At 43.3% G+C, this 17,174-nt stretch overlaps 1 protein-coding gene across 1 annotated transcript; it reads right to left on the bottom strand.

Annotated features, from left to right (window-relative positions):
• Positions 1 to 684: 684 nt before the first annotated feature.
• Positions 685 to 15,792, bottom strand: pard6b (par-6 partitioning defective 6 homolog beta (C. elegans)). The gene is made up of 3 exons (XM_037266148.1): positions 15,461 to 15,792; positions 13,167 to 13,389; positions 685 to 5,335 (listed from the first exon to the last, which is right to left on the bottom strand). Exons 1-3 carry the CDS (start codon positions 15,521 to 15,523, stop codon positions 4,422 to 4,424), a joined length of 1,200 nt encoding a protein of 399 aa, XP_037122043.1. The 5' UTR covers positions 15,524 to 15,792; the 3' UTR covers positions 685 to 4,421.
• Positions 15,793 to 17,174: the final 1,382 nt, after the last annotated feature.

The following is a 17,174-nucleotide window of genomic DNA, read 5'->3' as shown; positions in this document are numbered from 1 at the left end:
CTGGCGTCATATACGCGTCTTTGGTGTTTAAGATCGGCGACGAGTATTCGTGTTTCTTTGTTTTTCTTCGTGATTTATTGGCTAAAGAGCCACCAGGTGACGGGATTCCTCTACATTGTAATTATACGACAACGATAACGTAATTAATGGCGCGCCCGAGTACAGTTCAAAATACTAGTTATGTAGTGAACTCGAATTTAAGGGGCCACAATTTTTCATCAGTGATACTACATTGGATTGTGCACTTCCTAACTTGATCTTTGACAAAAATGCCATTTGAAATATACATAAAATATGTGAAAAAATACAGGCTTTTAATATAGTTAATTTTTTTCATAATACATTTCTCAACATGTGTAGAAGATGCACTATTAAAAATGGGGTTTGAAGCAAATAAACAAAAATAACCACATACAAGAGAAAGAGTTGCTAAAGAGTAAGCATCTTCAATGGTTGGTTCAGGGATTGTTACATTAATATTTTAAAATACAATGTCATAATAACATCCCTTGTTGAACAGAATTAAGAACTATAAAACGTGGAAAACAAAACAAAAAAACGACTCATCTTGAGAAAACGAATGGTTTAAAAGCTCCTTCCAGTTCCAGCAGATGGCGCCAGAAAGCAAACATTTAACGTAACCTCCACGACCGGTGAATGCATGCATGAGGTTGACAGCCAACAGCTACTACATATACCTCTTTATTTTTATTCAGCTCCTCAAATCGATAATTACAGGCGTACATCTATTTATTCGTACAGCTCCAGAAGAGTCTTAAAATGTAGTCACTATGGGATAAAAATGTACATCATTTAAAGCATTATTATGAAAATACAGACAATCTTCATTACAAATCTATATATACCATAGCATTTATCTGGCAAACGAATGCCATTGCTCAATCACTTCTTTACAAAAATAAAAATTGAGAGACACAGAGAGAGAGGAGAGGGGGCTCAAATATCAAAATGTTCTGCTTTAAAATAAGAATTCACAGTATGAAAAAAATAGTGTCTCCCCCCCCCAAAAAAAACAGTTGTTTAAGCAAAAACAACAGTCAGCTACAAAAAATCATCTCCATCGGTCAAATATATCTACCATGAGATTTTCTCAAACAAAAATATCAAGAATGCACAAAAAAAAGGTCTTGGTTACTTTAAAAAGTCATACAAAGTGTTCAAAGAATGAAAATACTCCAGAAATAGACATGATTAGAGAATAAATAACAGTGTCTCTGCAGTTACAATCCCAGTGTCCTGTGGTCCAGTTAAATACAATAATTCAAAATTGATTTTCTTTTGCTTTGTTACTGCTGGAGTGACAGATGGTAGCAGGTGCCACACGAGACCAAACATTAAAAGTGTTTCCGGTCAGACATCATCATAGGCTAAACAGGCTCATTCGATTGCAATCGTAAGAAGCATTATGTAAAACCAAAACTTGTGTGGACGTGTGTAAGCAGGAGAAACATATCTTATGAGCTTTTCCTCATTGAGGTCGCAGGTGAGCTCCAGTCTATCCCAGCTTTCTTTGGGGACTAAACCCTGGAATGTTTGCCAGTTGATCACAGGACACGCCTAGACACACTCATGTTCACACTTAATTGGGTGGACCGCTGGATATTCCCCAATCCAACGGAATTAGACAGAAGCTTATTTGATCCAAATAATGTGCCTTTGTTTGTCTATGTATGCCAACGACGTGCATAATAAAATGGTTACCCACTTTTTGGGACTTTCATGTGTGTGGCTTGAGATGTTTTGAAGAAAAATATGTACCTTGATACAAAAAAGGTTGGGAAACAGGCAAGACGTATTAACTGCTGCCGCAGAAAAAAAAACCAAAAACAAAATCGAGCCCAAAATTGCTCTCATTTCATCGTACATGTGGAGGCTGTCAAATTGCACACATCATTGGTCAACCATTTTTTTACACCTTTCTCATCAGAGATGCACGTGAACTTTTCTAGATCAACTTTTTAATTCTGAATTTGTTCTTTTTTTCAGTAGCACATCAGGTTTTCATAACAATAACAACATGAAATAAAATCATAAATTTAGTGGTGGTGAAGAATTAAGGGGGAGGGAGGTTCAGCGACAGGTGGAATTATTATTTTGCTGAAACACAGTAAAATCCAGTGCAAAGCTTTTATAGGTCAAAACAAGAAATGCAAATATCTCAAAAACATGATGTGCTAGAAAAAAAAAAAAAATCAGCGTCAAAACCACATTTAGACACATAAAGCCATCTCCGATTCAAATTTGCTGTTGACCAGTGCATTTGTCAAGGATACAGTGGAAAGCTCTGCAAGACACCTTAAACACCATTTTGCCTCTTTAAAATAGTACAATATCTATTTTACTTTTGTTAGCTAGGGTCAAAAGAGCCTCAAAAGACAAGGTTGTGTGTCACAGTGGTGCAATCAAATGTTTCAATCGGGTCCAACTATCCATTATGGAATGCTTTTAACGTCTCAGGACTTTAAAAGAGAATTGAAACACTGGTGAGGACACATACCAGTCAACTGTGGACTTGACCCAGATACATTTACTGTACAAAGAGTCGAGGTCCAGGAAGTATGTGGGGGAGGATCAACAAAAGAAAAAAAAAAAAAAACATTTGTTTTACACGAATGCAGTGGGAGGTGGTTCTTTTCCTTGTCATGGAATATTCAGTAACAGGGGCAAAAATCACCCCAAATACAGTGGACCATAACCATTCCAAATGGTTCCGGAAAGTTCTGTGGAGGGGGGGGGGGGCATGGAGGTCCAACTTTCATGAGTGGCCGTGCAACACTTAATCTCTGAGCATTTTCAAGGTAGTAGCTACAAGTGGTTTTTCTTTGGCCTTATTGCATCTTTTACTTTTGTGATGCTGCCAGAAGAGGATAAATATGAAAGAAATATGAAGACTGTCCACCCACGAAAGGCTTAAAAAGGACATCATATGGAAGACTGACTTGTATACAAACAGGTGTCACACTGTCACAAAAATTGATAAATCGAATCTCTGCTGTTTTCCACACTGCACAGTAAGCAACTCGGGATGGAGGCTTGCTCATGGAATCATTAGAACCGCTCTCAAAAGGAGCCCATTTCAGCATGGCAAAAAATACATTGGAAAAATTCTTGATCCTTGGGGGGCTTTGTTGAAAATGCCACAAATATATTAAATTCATTGAACTGAATACAAAGTAGATAAATGCAGGCCTGATTTTTAACAGGCCGGTAGCTGACTTATTAAAATCAGCACTTCTTGATCCGAGGCTAAGAGGCCCAGACTTATTTTGTGCTTGAATAAAAACATTATCATCATTGTTATTATTATTATTACTGTTATTATTTTTGCAGAAGGCAGCTTTGGTGACTTTGCTGCAATGTTCTTGCGGACGATTGTCGTGCGAGGGGAAGGGGGGGAGCCTTGTTTGTGTCACGGGCGTGTTGCTGGGGAAACGCTCATCTATTCATAAGACACAAGGGCACGACGGGGCTCACTTTTGCCCCCTAGAGGAAGCTTGAATATAAAAAAGTGCTTCAGGAGGCTTAGAGGGAGGTGCAGTAGGTACCTGGATTTGGAGGGAGCTTTTTCTATGAGTAACACCTTTAGGCATTTCGTGTGTGTGTGTTGTGCCCACAGCCTCTGTAGTGCCATGATAAGTGGGCACTACAGTCTCGGGGTGTGGCGTTTTACATGTAAATGTTAGGACGTACAAACATTTAAATAGCCTTTGTGTCCAGATTGAATATTTACAAGTCATTGTGCTTCTCCGTCAAAGTCGGCGGCATCAATGGCTGGCCCGTGGCTCCCTCTCAACGTGTCGCTCAGTACGTTTACATGCCGTTTGCTCCAGCAGATTACTTGCATTGTTCTTTAACAGGTTGTGGCTGCCTCCTGTGCACCTAGATGTGGTCTTTTTCTGTAATAATCATAAAATCAATCAACACGTTGGCTGGTGAACAGTGATTTGTTCCAACTGTGCATGCTTGGTTCACGCTCTACACTTGACGTATGTTACAACTGACATGTTTGTTATTCGTGTTTTTGGTAAGTGGGATGGATGCATGAAGCCAGATGTTCTTCCTGGTCTGCCGGCTGCTTGTCTGCCTTGCAGTCAAAGCATGTGCACATTGTCTTAGTCTGACCTGGTTTGATTTGCTTGTTTACATGCTGTAAATACAGTAATCCCAGATATATTGGTGGTTCACTCAATCTTTCTGAAATGCCCGAAAATATCACCAAAGCCCTGTCGAAATATGAATTGGTGTCAAGGAAGTCTGCTGTCAAAGTGAGTTTTTGTATATATGGTATGGTATAACGTGTTTATGTTTGAGCCAGACTAAAAAAAAAAAGGATTTAGCTAACGTCTTGTAAACGTACTGAGTGTATGGAAGTACTCAAATGTAGTGCCTGTTTGGCGGGTTTACAGTGTTATTACAGTCCCATCCTCTTCGAGACTCCGCCTCCTCGTGGCTCTGTCAGGTGACGGCGCGGAGGATCCGGCCTTGCTTAGTGAGCCGCTGCTCCCGTGGGCCAGTGCGGCGCCATTCAGGGCGAAGGGTGGCGGCGGCGAAGCGGACGCTCGCAGGTTGAGGTGTGGCTCGTAGAGAGGCAGCGGGGGCATGCTGTAATTGGACAGCGTGCGGTTGACTGGCTCGGCGCCGCCCCCTGCCTCGATAACGAGGTCCTCGTCATCCTCGTCGCTCTCCAGCTCGCCAACGGGGAAGTTCTGGATGATGTGCGAGGGGCCGGACGAGCTGGCGGCAGGCCCGGACGATGAAGAGTAGCCGTAGTAGCTGGCCCCGCTGTCCGAGGACCGCCCCGAGCTGCCGGAAGCCGCGCCCCCGCCCCGGACGATGTTGTTCCGCTGATTGGCCGGCTTGACGGTGATGATGAGGTTGTGACTGTTTGCGATCATCATATCCGTCACTTGGTCCAGTGACTTGCCGGCTACCTCGATGCCGTTCACCTCCAGGACCTCATCGTTGACTGCCAGAAGACCGGTGCTTTCTGCCAGGCCGCCGGGAACCATTCGGGAGATAAAAATGGCGGCGACTTTCTCCAAGCCCTGCGGCGTGACCCGCACGCTGGAGCCGTCGCGGATGTAGAAGCCCAGAGGCTTTTCCTGGCCGTGCTTGTACAGCCGCACGCGTCTGTGCGTCTCGGGCAGGATGTCCACGTCTATGATAGACGAGACGGGGCGGAAATCTCTCGGGAGGCTGATGATAACTGGCGGCTTTTTCCTGTTGGCATCGGGTCGAAGAAGAACTGACGAGAGGACCGTGTTTTTCTTTCTTGTCAGCGAATCGGTACCAAAGGTTGTATAATCCGCTTCCTCTGCATAACAAACAACAGAAGTGGTGGACAGAGAATAAACAATTGTTATGAAAGGCTGGTATACTACATTGCAATTGAAGAGGACATTCAGAGACCAATTATTCACTCCCACGGAAAACCCATTGAGTCAACCTGGAAAGCATATTTTGGGAATACGAGACAACGTTAGAGTATCCAAAGAAAATGTACAGTTCCTTCCAAAAGTATCAGAACGGATTGGAGTATTGGCCCGTTATATAATTTCAAGACAATGAATAATAAACTCTGATCTTACGTCTAATGTGGACTGCACATTCTCCAAATCTCCACAGCTTCATCCTTCATCATCACTATGGCCCTCACTGACTAGCTTGTCTCAGGACCGGCATCATATAATTCATAGTCAATAATTTGCAATTTGATCAATCAGGCAGCATGGGTTCAGTGCCCCACTCAGTTCTCTATGATTCTGGAAATCAGTCCACCTTTGGTCTAAAGTCAGAAAGGACTGACCCAAGTTCCTATGTGACCTTGAAGGGGATGTGAGCTTGAGACAAAATGGATAGATTTGGAATGGGATGGAACAATCACCGCTAAGCTAAGCTCTGCTAAAATTCAGTCAGGTTAGCTGCTGTCAGTAGTCCAAAGTACTTCTTGGATATTATTGCAAGTGGCCCAGACACATTACAGAGCAACACCCGAGACGGCTCTATGGGTTGTCATTGACAAGCTTTTATAGACTTTAACCCGGAATGGTCACCAGGCGAAAGGGTAGGAAAAGGGAGGAATTTCACTCTCAACTAGTAAAACAACGGCTAAATATTAACAGCTGTATAAATTCCACTGGTTTCTGTCAACGCCCAACCAGTGAAGAGCAAGTCGTCTTGATGAATGACAGATTCATTCAGGTTGCCGATTAATAGTGGCGTTGATGCGCATCACGGAACAAACCGGTTATTTTACGAGGCTCCACTGTACAGTCAATGCCGCTCTTTAAAACAGTTCTTGAGTATTCGGTGTAATTGTCTTCAGAGCCCCTAGGGGCAACATCTATTCCTCATTTGTACAAATTATGCTCTGTGTTATTTTTAAACAAAGATCAAACTATTAAATCACTTTGTTCCATTTTTACTTCTCGGTTTTTAGCTTTTTTTGGAATGTATTAAAAATGAAACACCGCCCTCAACTACATTCTTAAAATAGTATCTTGACAGCAAACCTGCGCCATTATCCTGCTCAGTACAGTAGAATTGGAGCACTCAATCATTTGCTATATTGGTTGATGAGACCGGTGTCGGGTTCATTCTGAGGGTCACTTGTATTAATTAATGTTAATTACCTGTTTAGATCTAACGTTGACGCAAATCGTGAAAAATTAATTGACATCACCTCACTAGTGTTAAGAGGGGAATAGGGTTGCGTATATTTATTGTTTACACTGGAAGAAATTGTGATTCCAAGACACTCATTTAAACACAAGAAGTCCACCAGAAGTGTGAGCTCACTCTGTTTTTCTCATCTTAAATTCTGCCACTGGAGGGAGGGAGATTTGAAGCAAGACTACAGACTCCAGTAGAATGTGTCCAAGATGATGACAGCAAAGCTATCAAGTTAAGAACAACTTTGACATCAGTCAGCACCTGTGTAATTGAAAATGAAAGCGGATGTTGAACCAAGAATTGCAAAGCCTCTCATCAGTGCATGACAGGCCGGGCTCATTGACCCCGGTACCAGTGGCCACCCAGCCCAACTTCAGTGGCACGCTCGTCATGGTTGCCCACAGGTCAGGTATTCGGACTATGCAGTGGCAGCTTGGACTCCCGCACACACACAGTTGAATGGAGGCAGCGATGAGCAACGGAAGTTAAATCCCCGGAGGAGAAAATGACGAGCTGCCGGCGTCGACCTTGGTCAATGCGCTGACTCTGCTCGGAATTAAAAGGACATGCCTGCCTTTCTATCACAAAGGGATGTCATGAAGTAAATTTGCCTTAGGAGAGGAAGCCACTCTGGGTCTACTCTCACGCTCTGCGTGCCATCATGCCTCAACTGTAGCTTACATAAAAGGTGATTTTAAACGATGTGAATGCAGCACAATGAAACTTCGGGCTACTGATGGTAATGCGGTACTATTCTGGGGTCCGTCACCATGGAAATGAAATAATGGTGTACTGAACTAAATAGAACCTGGGCTTTTGACCCTAGTCTTACAAAATATTAGTTGTTTATGCAACTCATGTAAAAGGATGGATTAACATGCCAAAGGAGTAACAGCTATATTCTTTGATATAAACTCATTTCCGGTTCAAGACTGCGTAGGGTGTGCAGGCCAAATGGCAATAGCAAGCTACATAATTAGCGTCACATCGAAGCAAGGCGATCTGGTAGAAGGACTTTACACTGATCTGACTGGCTGGATCGGATAAATTGATATTTTGCCTTTTGATGCAAAATCTGTGATCAGGCGTAATTTGCAAAAGAAAATCAATGACATCATTAATTGGATCTGCAGAATCAGACATGATTTTTTTAATTTTGCCAGTTTTTTAATGTTTCCGTCGGTATTTCAGTCACGTTTGTCCCTTTCATGACTTTCCACAAAAGAATTACATAACTGTGCCAAAATGAACAGTTTGCACGAAGTGGGCTAGAACTGGAGGAACAAGAGAGGACACTAGCATATGAGAAAAATAATGCAATACGTGTTCATTTGTGTGTGAAAGTTATCCAACGTATCCAAACATGAGTCATGGCAAGACTCTGAGTAAGGAAAAACACAAAAGACAAGACGTTGAAGGTTGTGGAGTTCTGGAAACAGTTGGGTTTGTTGATGACAAGCCTGAACGCTCGCTACAGTCTGTGCCGAGGTGTTCCTGACACAGAGTGTTACACCGCTCGTGTGTGCGCGCGCGCACGTACGTACATGTGCGTGTCTGCCAGTTTGAGCTTGTGCAGATGAGAAAAAGCAGGACGACTGCAAAACACAAGACGTGAGAGACACGGGGGCACGAAAATAACAAATGCTGACCGGGGGATGGGAATCAAGCGTGCAGAGGTGATAAACGTTGAGAAAGGAGAACATTCCCATGGGTTTGCTATTCCTGGTGCGGACGAGTATACCTCGCCCACGTAGGCACCTTAAATGTTGCCGATAAGGCTGGAGAGAGAAGTGGAAAGATGGCGATCGGAGGAGGAGCGCTTGGGCCAAATGGGAGCAAAATGAAAACCACAAAGAGCGGCTATGACCTGTTTGAGGGGCGAGACCAGCCAGAAGCTTCAGTGGTGCTGATCATTAGGCAGCTTCTCATTTAGCCCCACTCATGAATTATCAATCACAGCCATCATCACTCTTGGCTGGTTACGTGCTATAATTAGAGCTTTTCACATCACCTCATTTGCTGACTGAAATGTGGTGTAAATGGTGGCAAATTGGTCATTAGTCACCTTTACATGAAGACACTTAGAAGGAGCAACTTAATGTTGCTAATTTGGTAAATGCAGAAGGTTTTAAGACAAAAGGGAAGCGAAGTTGCAAAACAGTGTTAGCTAACAGTTAGCTTGTAAGAATACTGTCAGTCAATACTGTTTGGTTGGCAACAATTATTACACTGGTCAACAAATTGCTACTTCAGCTTTGAATTAGGGATGCAAGTAAACTTTTATTGAGATGAATTATGAGGTCAGATTTTAATGGTTCATTTGAACAGGACATTGCTTGTACCACATTCCATTTTTCCCTTTGCATGTTGGTTGTTTACCAGGTTTCATTCACCTCACCCACTTTCTGTTTTCTTGCCTTCATCAATTCTTTATCAGCTCTAAGCGGAGCATTTCTGACAGGCCCAAAAAAAAGAGCGCCCCCTCGCCTCCATCCTTCTGTCCCAGCCACACTCCTCCATCGCTCCGCTCCAACTGGAGCCAGGTTTCAGGGGGGTAAAATATTTGGTCTGTGCTTTCTTTCTCAACCACTCACCCCCTCCCTCTCAGTGAGCACCCCCTTTGGCTCTGCAGCGAGGGTCCGGTCTGACCTGCTGTCCTGTCTAATCTGGCCAACAGAGCTGATCTGAGACTGGCCACATTCCATCCAAAATGCACCCCCCCATCCTTCTCCCTTTTTCTGCTCTCTTCTCTCTCTCCCACCCTCCCTAGCTTGGGCCTCACTCTACATTCCTCCCTTACTAATACTATTCTTGCTGTCCTCCCCCCTCCTATTTCTCGCTGGTTGATTTCTAATCACAGAGATTGCACTTGCTTTCCTTTTCCCACTCTAATTACTTGCCTTGATGAAACAATGCCTCATACATCAACACCTTCTTTAATAATCTTGACTCTCCTTTCCTTTCTATCCTCTTGTCCATCCCTCCTATTAGAGCCTAAAATGTGTTCCTCCTCCTCCGCACATTCCTTCCTGGGGGGGCTGTGACTCTACTATTGCCTTGCTTATTACATGTAGCATGTCAGCAGAAATATTTGCGCATTTACACCAATGCAGTGCAGCAAGTAATTAGTGCCCCCCCTAAAAAAAAGTACCTATCTCTATCGATAGTTTTGTAAATAGAAGACAACCTGTCATAATTTTTCATCAACCTTAAAAATAAATGGTGTACAAATGATCTGATTTTAAGGCGGGGGGGGCACCAGAAGGAGACTGGCGTGCAGATCACTTCTATGCAACTCAAGTAACGAGACCTCCGTCGTTAGCTTGAGCTCAACAGAGCCAAGGCACACCTTCCACAAACTTTCCATAACTTCCGCTTAGTAACAAGCGAAATATAGATCTACAAAACTCTTTATCACTTCAAAGCAGTACTTCCTTTATACCAATTCCCACTTCCCTAGTGGCCAAGGCTAGGTTTCGGAAAGAGCACAAGACGCAAATGAATAGTTTTCAGTAAATCGTTAAAAATAAGTTCCACAGGAACAAAAACCCAAAATTAAAGGTGAATTCATGAATAGTGAGCCATGACTAGGCGGGGGTTCACATAATTATATCCACCCCCACTTGAAAACCTTTAATGTGAAGGCCAAAATGGAAAATGACTTTTGCCACAATTGTTATTTGTATATTTGCTCACACATTTGCTGCCATCATGTGCCGTTTTCGCAGGAACATTTCAATTTTATCTCCACTGTACTGCGAATGCCCTCTCACCTTGACCGAATGACTCATTGGTTAGTGATTAGCATAGTTGGGATAAGCAAACATTCCCGTGCCTCCCGATACCTTTCCCGCTACCATTCAACGACTGAAACTACATGAACCAGCAAACAAACACACGCCCTGAGAGAGAACAAAAAGTGAGCAACCACCATAAGGATCACACCTTGGAAAATGGAACGGATCATTCTGGACGACGGACCAAGACAAGACAATACTTTGACATATCTTCGAGTGACTTTGGGTTATGAATGACGAAGAAATAGACACCATTAATTACGTAATTTATGTATCAGGAGCAAGCAGAATAGGTCAGGTACTATGCTACATTTACATTGTTAATGATCAACTCAATTCTAAAACGATTCGGTTGTGACACGACAGCCATGAATTTAAATTTAAGACCACATATCGGTTCAATATAATCTCTGGTTGTGAATGCCTACGTTTCACAATTTAGGGGATGAATTCAGATTTATGTAACACCTAATTATGTAAAACCGGTTTCATTCGAGCTGTGTGTCATACACACACACTCTGCCCAAATTGAATATATATTACACAAAGCGTAATGTTGGAGGACTACAGCTTTTGTTGTCAGAGCCAAATGTTGACAGGTGCAGTTCCCGACATGCTTTGCAGCTCCTCCAAACCTTGAAAAACCACTTGGGCACTTTAAATCCATCCGTAAACGTGCCTTTCTCCTCTGCTGCCATGACAACAGGTAAACAGTGGGCACCTCGTGGCTGGCACAATAGTCACTGACTCATTGTTCTCAAGTGTAGGGCTCGGCTTGGCTGGTGAGCAATTTTGCCAGAGAGGTATCAGAGAGCTGAAAGCATTTTTTTTTTTTATCCAACACGCAGCTACTTGCAAAAGGACACCCATCAAAACAAGTAGACCAGATCACGGCGCAGTTAGAAGAAAAGAAAAAAAAAAAAACAATGGCGGCATTATTGAAACAGCAGCAGACCCACACACAAGAGCGCACACCCCTCAGTCCATTCGTCCAAACATCTGCACACCAGCAGAAGAGCAAAACGCTGAAAACAGAAAGTTTCTAAATTTAGCCCTCAAGGAACAGATCCAAAAAAAGCTACTTCGCAAAGAAGCGATGCTAGCTTGCAAGCAAGTATCGTTTAGTTGCGCGACTGGCGTCAAACAAAGGTCCGCTCTTATGCAATAATAGAGCCTTTTACATCTTATCCACTCATAGCACCCACAAGGGTTCAAAGTCTAAGTAGTGTTTAAAACCTGCTTATGAACTTCAAACTAAAAATCTCCACTTTGCTTGTCTAACGTAGTCAAAGCATAAGGTCACCTACAAGCAAAACAGTCTGCATGTTCTGTGTGGCCTTGGCCAGGCGACTGGAGTGGCTTGAGTGGGTTCAGGTTCTAATTCAGACCCAAGTAACCCTCCCACATGCTTGAAATGCCTTTTGGAAAACACACTTTAAAAACAAACATGACAAAGATATGTATGTGCTTTTATGATAAGATATTCCTTTATTGTGTCACACTGGGACAAAGGGCGCGGCCTGTTGTGGTGCCGTGTTACTTGTGCTAGGATGCACGAGTGTCTGAGTGTGAGCTGTGGCCGACAGCACCTTCTGCGTGACTATGCCCATTGTGTTTGTGTCTAACGGTTCTCTCCGTATTCAATCAATGGCACTGGCGACTGTGGTTCTCTTTTCCCACATGCACAAACTGAAGTGACGTCACATGTGAGCTCACAAACGTGCACACTGGCATTATTGTTTTATTTTCATCGGTGAATAAAATCCAAACGACATGAAGGTTAAACAGCCTCCAGGAATGGAATGGATTGTGTTTGGATGTGAACAACAAAAGTTAATGAGCTAATTTAAATGCCATGTGTGTGTGTGTGTGTGTGTGTGTGTGTGCCTGAGCTGCAGCAGCAGGGTCCCAGCGTGGCGCTCATGTCTGGAGCGTGTAATTGAAACACGGTCCCATGCAGCGCAGCACACTGACCCCAACTAATCTCCTTCATGACAAAGTGGCTTAGCTTCTACAGGGTCATACGGCACAGTGGCACAGCTTAACCACGCCATACGGACAACTTCACAAAACTAACGCCTCCGTGAACAGGCCTCCAATGAGTGACTCATCCATCCAATCATTATCTATAGCTCTTATCCTTATTGGTGTCACCGTTGAGCTGGAGCCTATCCCAGCTGACTTTGAGCGAGAGGCACCATAGACGCTGGACGTAAGCACAATTGCGCAATAAATCCTACTACCACTTCCTCGACTCATTAAAAGAGCTGAGCGACAAAGAAAGCTAATTACCGTGACTACTTTAAAACTCCATTCCACCACACAGCTACAAGGGTTGTCACGGCTGGCCTTGCCATTTGCGTGGTTCCACTTTCAAATCAAACGACATATAATTGGGCAGCCGGGGTTTCACATGGTTCTGTGATAATCGGGCAGCCGGGGTTTCACATGGTTCTGTGACACCTCAGACGATGATGTGTCTTGTCTTCCACCTTCCGTCAATAGTGTGCACAGTCAAACGAGCAACTAAAGCAGATTTGATTTGTCCCAAAAGAACGTCTCAAGCAATTCTAAAGCAAGCTTCAGTTCAAGCCTCAAGTCTGCATTTCAACAGGAAATTGGATCCAGGATGAACAGGTGGAACTTGTTTCTCTTTTTGCCGTGCATTCTTCTTACCTTTCCTCTGCAGGAAGAGTCTGAGGAGGGGGCTGGCCGTGGAGATGGCCTTGTGGTAGTTGTCGTCATTGTTGATGGGCAACAGGTCGCCGTGCATGTCGGCGTAACCCACCAGCAAGTCCACATTGGGGATGCGATGCACGTGTTGCAGGAGGCCGTAGAACTCATCAAAGCGGCCGGGCTTCGAGCGATCCAGAGAGAACCGGCGAAACTCTGCACCAAACTACGATGCGGCAGAAAAGGGGGGCAAAATGAAAACGCGAGCTTTAAAATGTGACTACAGTCAACCCGGGCAACATTCGGAAAACATGAATTTTTTCCTAGGCATGATTTTGCCCCAATTTCCTCCTGTTTTAGAGAAAAATATTGACTCAATATATCCTAACTCAATATTATTGAGTTTCTTTTTTAAATATTTTGACATGTAGCAATATGGATATATTTTTCCCTAATGTATTTTAATGGTTATCAATTATTTATTATTCGTGTCCGTATCTACTGCCATCACTGGTACTGGGCAAATGGATACTAATGAAAACTACCAACCTTGCTGAGGATGCTTATTTAAAGGCCATAATTATCAATAGTTGACAAATAAAAGTTTTTTAAGGGATGTACTATTCCCCCCCAAAAAAATCATTCAAATTTATTTGACCAATAGTCATATATGTTATAATTTCAAAAATACATAAAATTTTCAAATATTCCCCTTGGTTGCCATGGTAACAAGCACTCAAATCGAAGTACTCCCACAAAACGCATCTTTTGTAACCTTGACAAGAATATCTTGGGAAATATTCATTATAGATGATAGAACATATTAATTATAATTAAAGAAAGTATCATACAAAAACAATAAATATTTAAAGCTGTTGACTAAATAGATAACATGTGGATGAGGGTGGTCGCAAACACAAATCTTTTTAGAATCGATTATCCTATTTATTATTCCATCGATTACTAAGGGAATTTAATTTTGTCTTGTTCAAGCTATTCTAACCAGAAGAACTTAACCTGACACAAAAATTTAAATGGCTAAAACAAAATATTGAATATCAATATTAAAAAGGAAAAAATGAGTTGATTCCATTTTTTGATGAGTACTACTAAGTGTTGTGGTGACTGTTAGCCTGCAGTGGAATTAAAGATTGCCTTTTCTCTGCTGCCTTTGCTATACGCAAGAGAAAAGATACACTGCAAACTGCATATATGTTAAATGAGACAAAAACATGTCTCTATCACGCTGAACTTTTTTTTTTTTTTTACTTCCCTGACAGCGTCAATCAAAACAGAGGATTGATAATCTTTCATCACAAGAGCATTTGTGGTGGTAAACCAGAGAGTGATAAAAAATTGTATACATACATTTAACAATTTAGTATTTATTTTATCAAATAACTGGTGAAGCAATGACTTAAAATATTTGATTATTTTGCAATCAAAATAATTGAAAATATTTTTCAGAAATTATGTAACTTTTTGTCTTACCTGTCGGTTAAAAGCGGTGACGCGTTCAATTAAAAGCGATGAGTAACTTACTATTTTCGTCTTATTTGATTTTTTCATTGCCTCAAAATACTTTGGGCGTGCTTATATCTATGAGTAAGTACATTCTTAGGAGGTTATTCCATTTATCTGGACGTCCTACCTGCGCGTGAAGTCGACGAGCCACTTAACGATTATTAATTAGAATGACATTTTTTTAAGTTCAATTAAGTCTTTTCAAACAAATGTTAACTTATTTAGGTGAAACCACTTATTTCTATACCCCGTTGTGTTTTCCCAAACCCTGCCTCGGAGGACGAGAATCCCGCCCTCCCTGGCCAAGGTGACGCCTGCCGCAGAAGGAACGTGCCAGAAGCCTGCGGCCCAAAGACACCTGTGCCCTCCAGGAAACACATCGCTGAGCGAGCTCGTTTCCCGAGTCACCGACGGCTTGAAACCAACACCCCCTTACTTAAGTCAAGTCGCCTTAATGTAAACTCGATTTGGGCTGAGTCAATATTTGGAGGGGGAAGGGTGATCGAGGAAGCAGTGACAGGTGATATTACTCTCCGAAGTGAGCGCTTTCAAAAAGTTAACGCGGGCGGCACGTCCTATCGACGGTGAATTCCCACCATTTTATGCTAGCAAGTTAGCCACAACCTCGGGTAAACTTTATATGAGCGAACCCTTGCTCATTTGTGTGACTTGATACCAAGCACTTTAGCTGAGCTAAATTAGCCTCGAGTGGACTATGTCATTGCAGCAGCAACTAAAAGAAATCCAAAAAACACACAAATTGTGATCATCACCTTACTCTTCACCTCCACGGCACTCAGAGAACGGTTGCTCGGCACTCGGTGGTTCTTGTTCATGTTTCGCCGCGGACCTCCGCTCAGGACCCAAAGAGCTGAATCCGTCCGATACCCTTCAAGTAGGTGGCGGGGGGAGGTATAAATCCCAGCCGGCGTCAGCGTTTGTGTAGTCCGTCGAAGATAAACGATGACTGGCTACCGTCGAGTAGCCCAGGAGCTCCTCAGCTTGTTCCCCGACATACTGGCTGGCCCACCGCCGGACACCGGTACGCTGGTAGCGGCTACTGTACTGCGCTGTCGCTCAGTGGCAGTCAGATTGTGCTCTCTCTCCCTCCCTGGAACCGTGGCGCTTCAAAATAAAAGTTAATTGGTTACTGACTTCAAAGTAAGAGCTTTCCCAGTGTGCCTGCATATCTGTACAGTCAGTGACATCTAGTGGACAAAACGGCACACTTGTGCGAGTTTAGCTAAGGAAGTTAAAATGCGACTAAAATATTGCTTGTGCAGTGAATAAAGTTTTCTATGATTGAGACATTTTGAACAGATTATTATTCATTGCTCCTTGTGGGATGGGGGTGATGGATTCCAACTCATGATCTGGTGCGTAAGTTTGTATGCGTGTTTGCCGGCAGCAGAAAAATAGGCACAAGCAGTGGCCTTAGGTCAGTTTGGTTCTCTGCCCACTCACCTTTCACATAACCATTAGCCCTCACTGTAGAAGGGGCCTCTTGTCTACTCCTGCGCATGATGCCCACATGACCCTTTCCTACAAGTGTGTGGGTGTTGGGGGGGCATCTGGGGGTCAAAGAGGTGTACACGTACACACAGAATATCCCAATCATTGGTTTCCATCAATAGGGGGCGCCAGACTCCCACAACCACTCCATATCTCTCATCCTCGTCCATTCTCTATCAACCCCTCCTCTGCCTCACCCCTCCCTCTTCTCACCTTCCTGTGACTCCCCCATCTCGTCCCCCAATCCCCTCCCCCACTTTTCCTCCCCCCCATGAAAGGCCTGCTAAGCGCTCCTTCTGCACACAGCACTGCAGATGAGGCCTCCTTTCCCTCCCCCCCTCACTCGTCTGTCTCTCCTTCTCCTCCTCTCGCTCCTTACAGCATAGCAACACGAACTAGCCAGCCAAGGAGACCTCTCTTCCCCTCCATTTTGTCTTCCTCACGACTAGTCACTAGGGTGTGGGACAGCAAAGGATGGGATCAAATAACCTCCACCTCCAATTAAGTCATCTCAGCCTCATCCCTGCTCCACCCCTTTAAGACTTGGCAGTGTTGTTTTTGTCTAATGTTTTGTAAAGCAGCGGCCCGGATACTTCGGCTATACCGCTTCCAAAATATGGATGAGGAAGTAACCTGAAGTCTATGCTGCTGCCAGACACAGAAATGTCCTTTTCTCTTTTAAAGTCTGGACGCCCTGTGACAGCATCTTGTCTCTCACAGGTCAGCCTTGACATGACAGGATGTGGCTTTGAGGTGACTTATTTATTGTGCATCAAAAATATAATTGTGTGTGGTGTGCTGTGTTGGTCATTGAGCACAACACACTATAAAAGCACAGTCTCTGTTCAAGAAATAAATGCTGTCTAGATTCTTAATAAGCATGAGAAAACATTCACCCATCCATCCAAATTAAATCAAGCTGGTTTGGCCAACATTTCTGTGAGAAATATTCACAACACTTTATTCTTAAATGCG

The sequence above is a fragment of the Syngnathus acus genome, chromosome 2 (assembly GCF_901709675.1).
Source record: "Syngnathus acus chromosome 2, fSynAcu1.2, whole genome shotgun sequence".
Taxonomy (NCBI): domain Eukaryota; kingdom Metazoa; phylum Chordata; class Actinopteri; order Syngnathiformes; family Syngnathidae; genus Syngnathus; species Syngnathus acus.
Note: the sequence above shows the minus strand (reverse complement) of the source record. Positions and strands in the feature narration are given on the sequence as shown.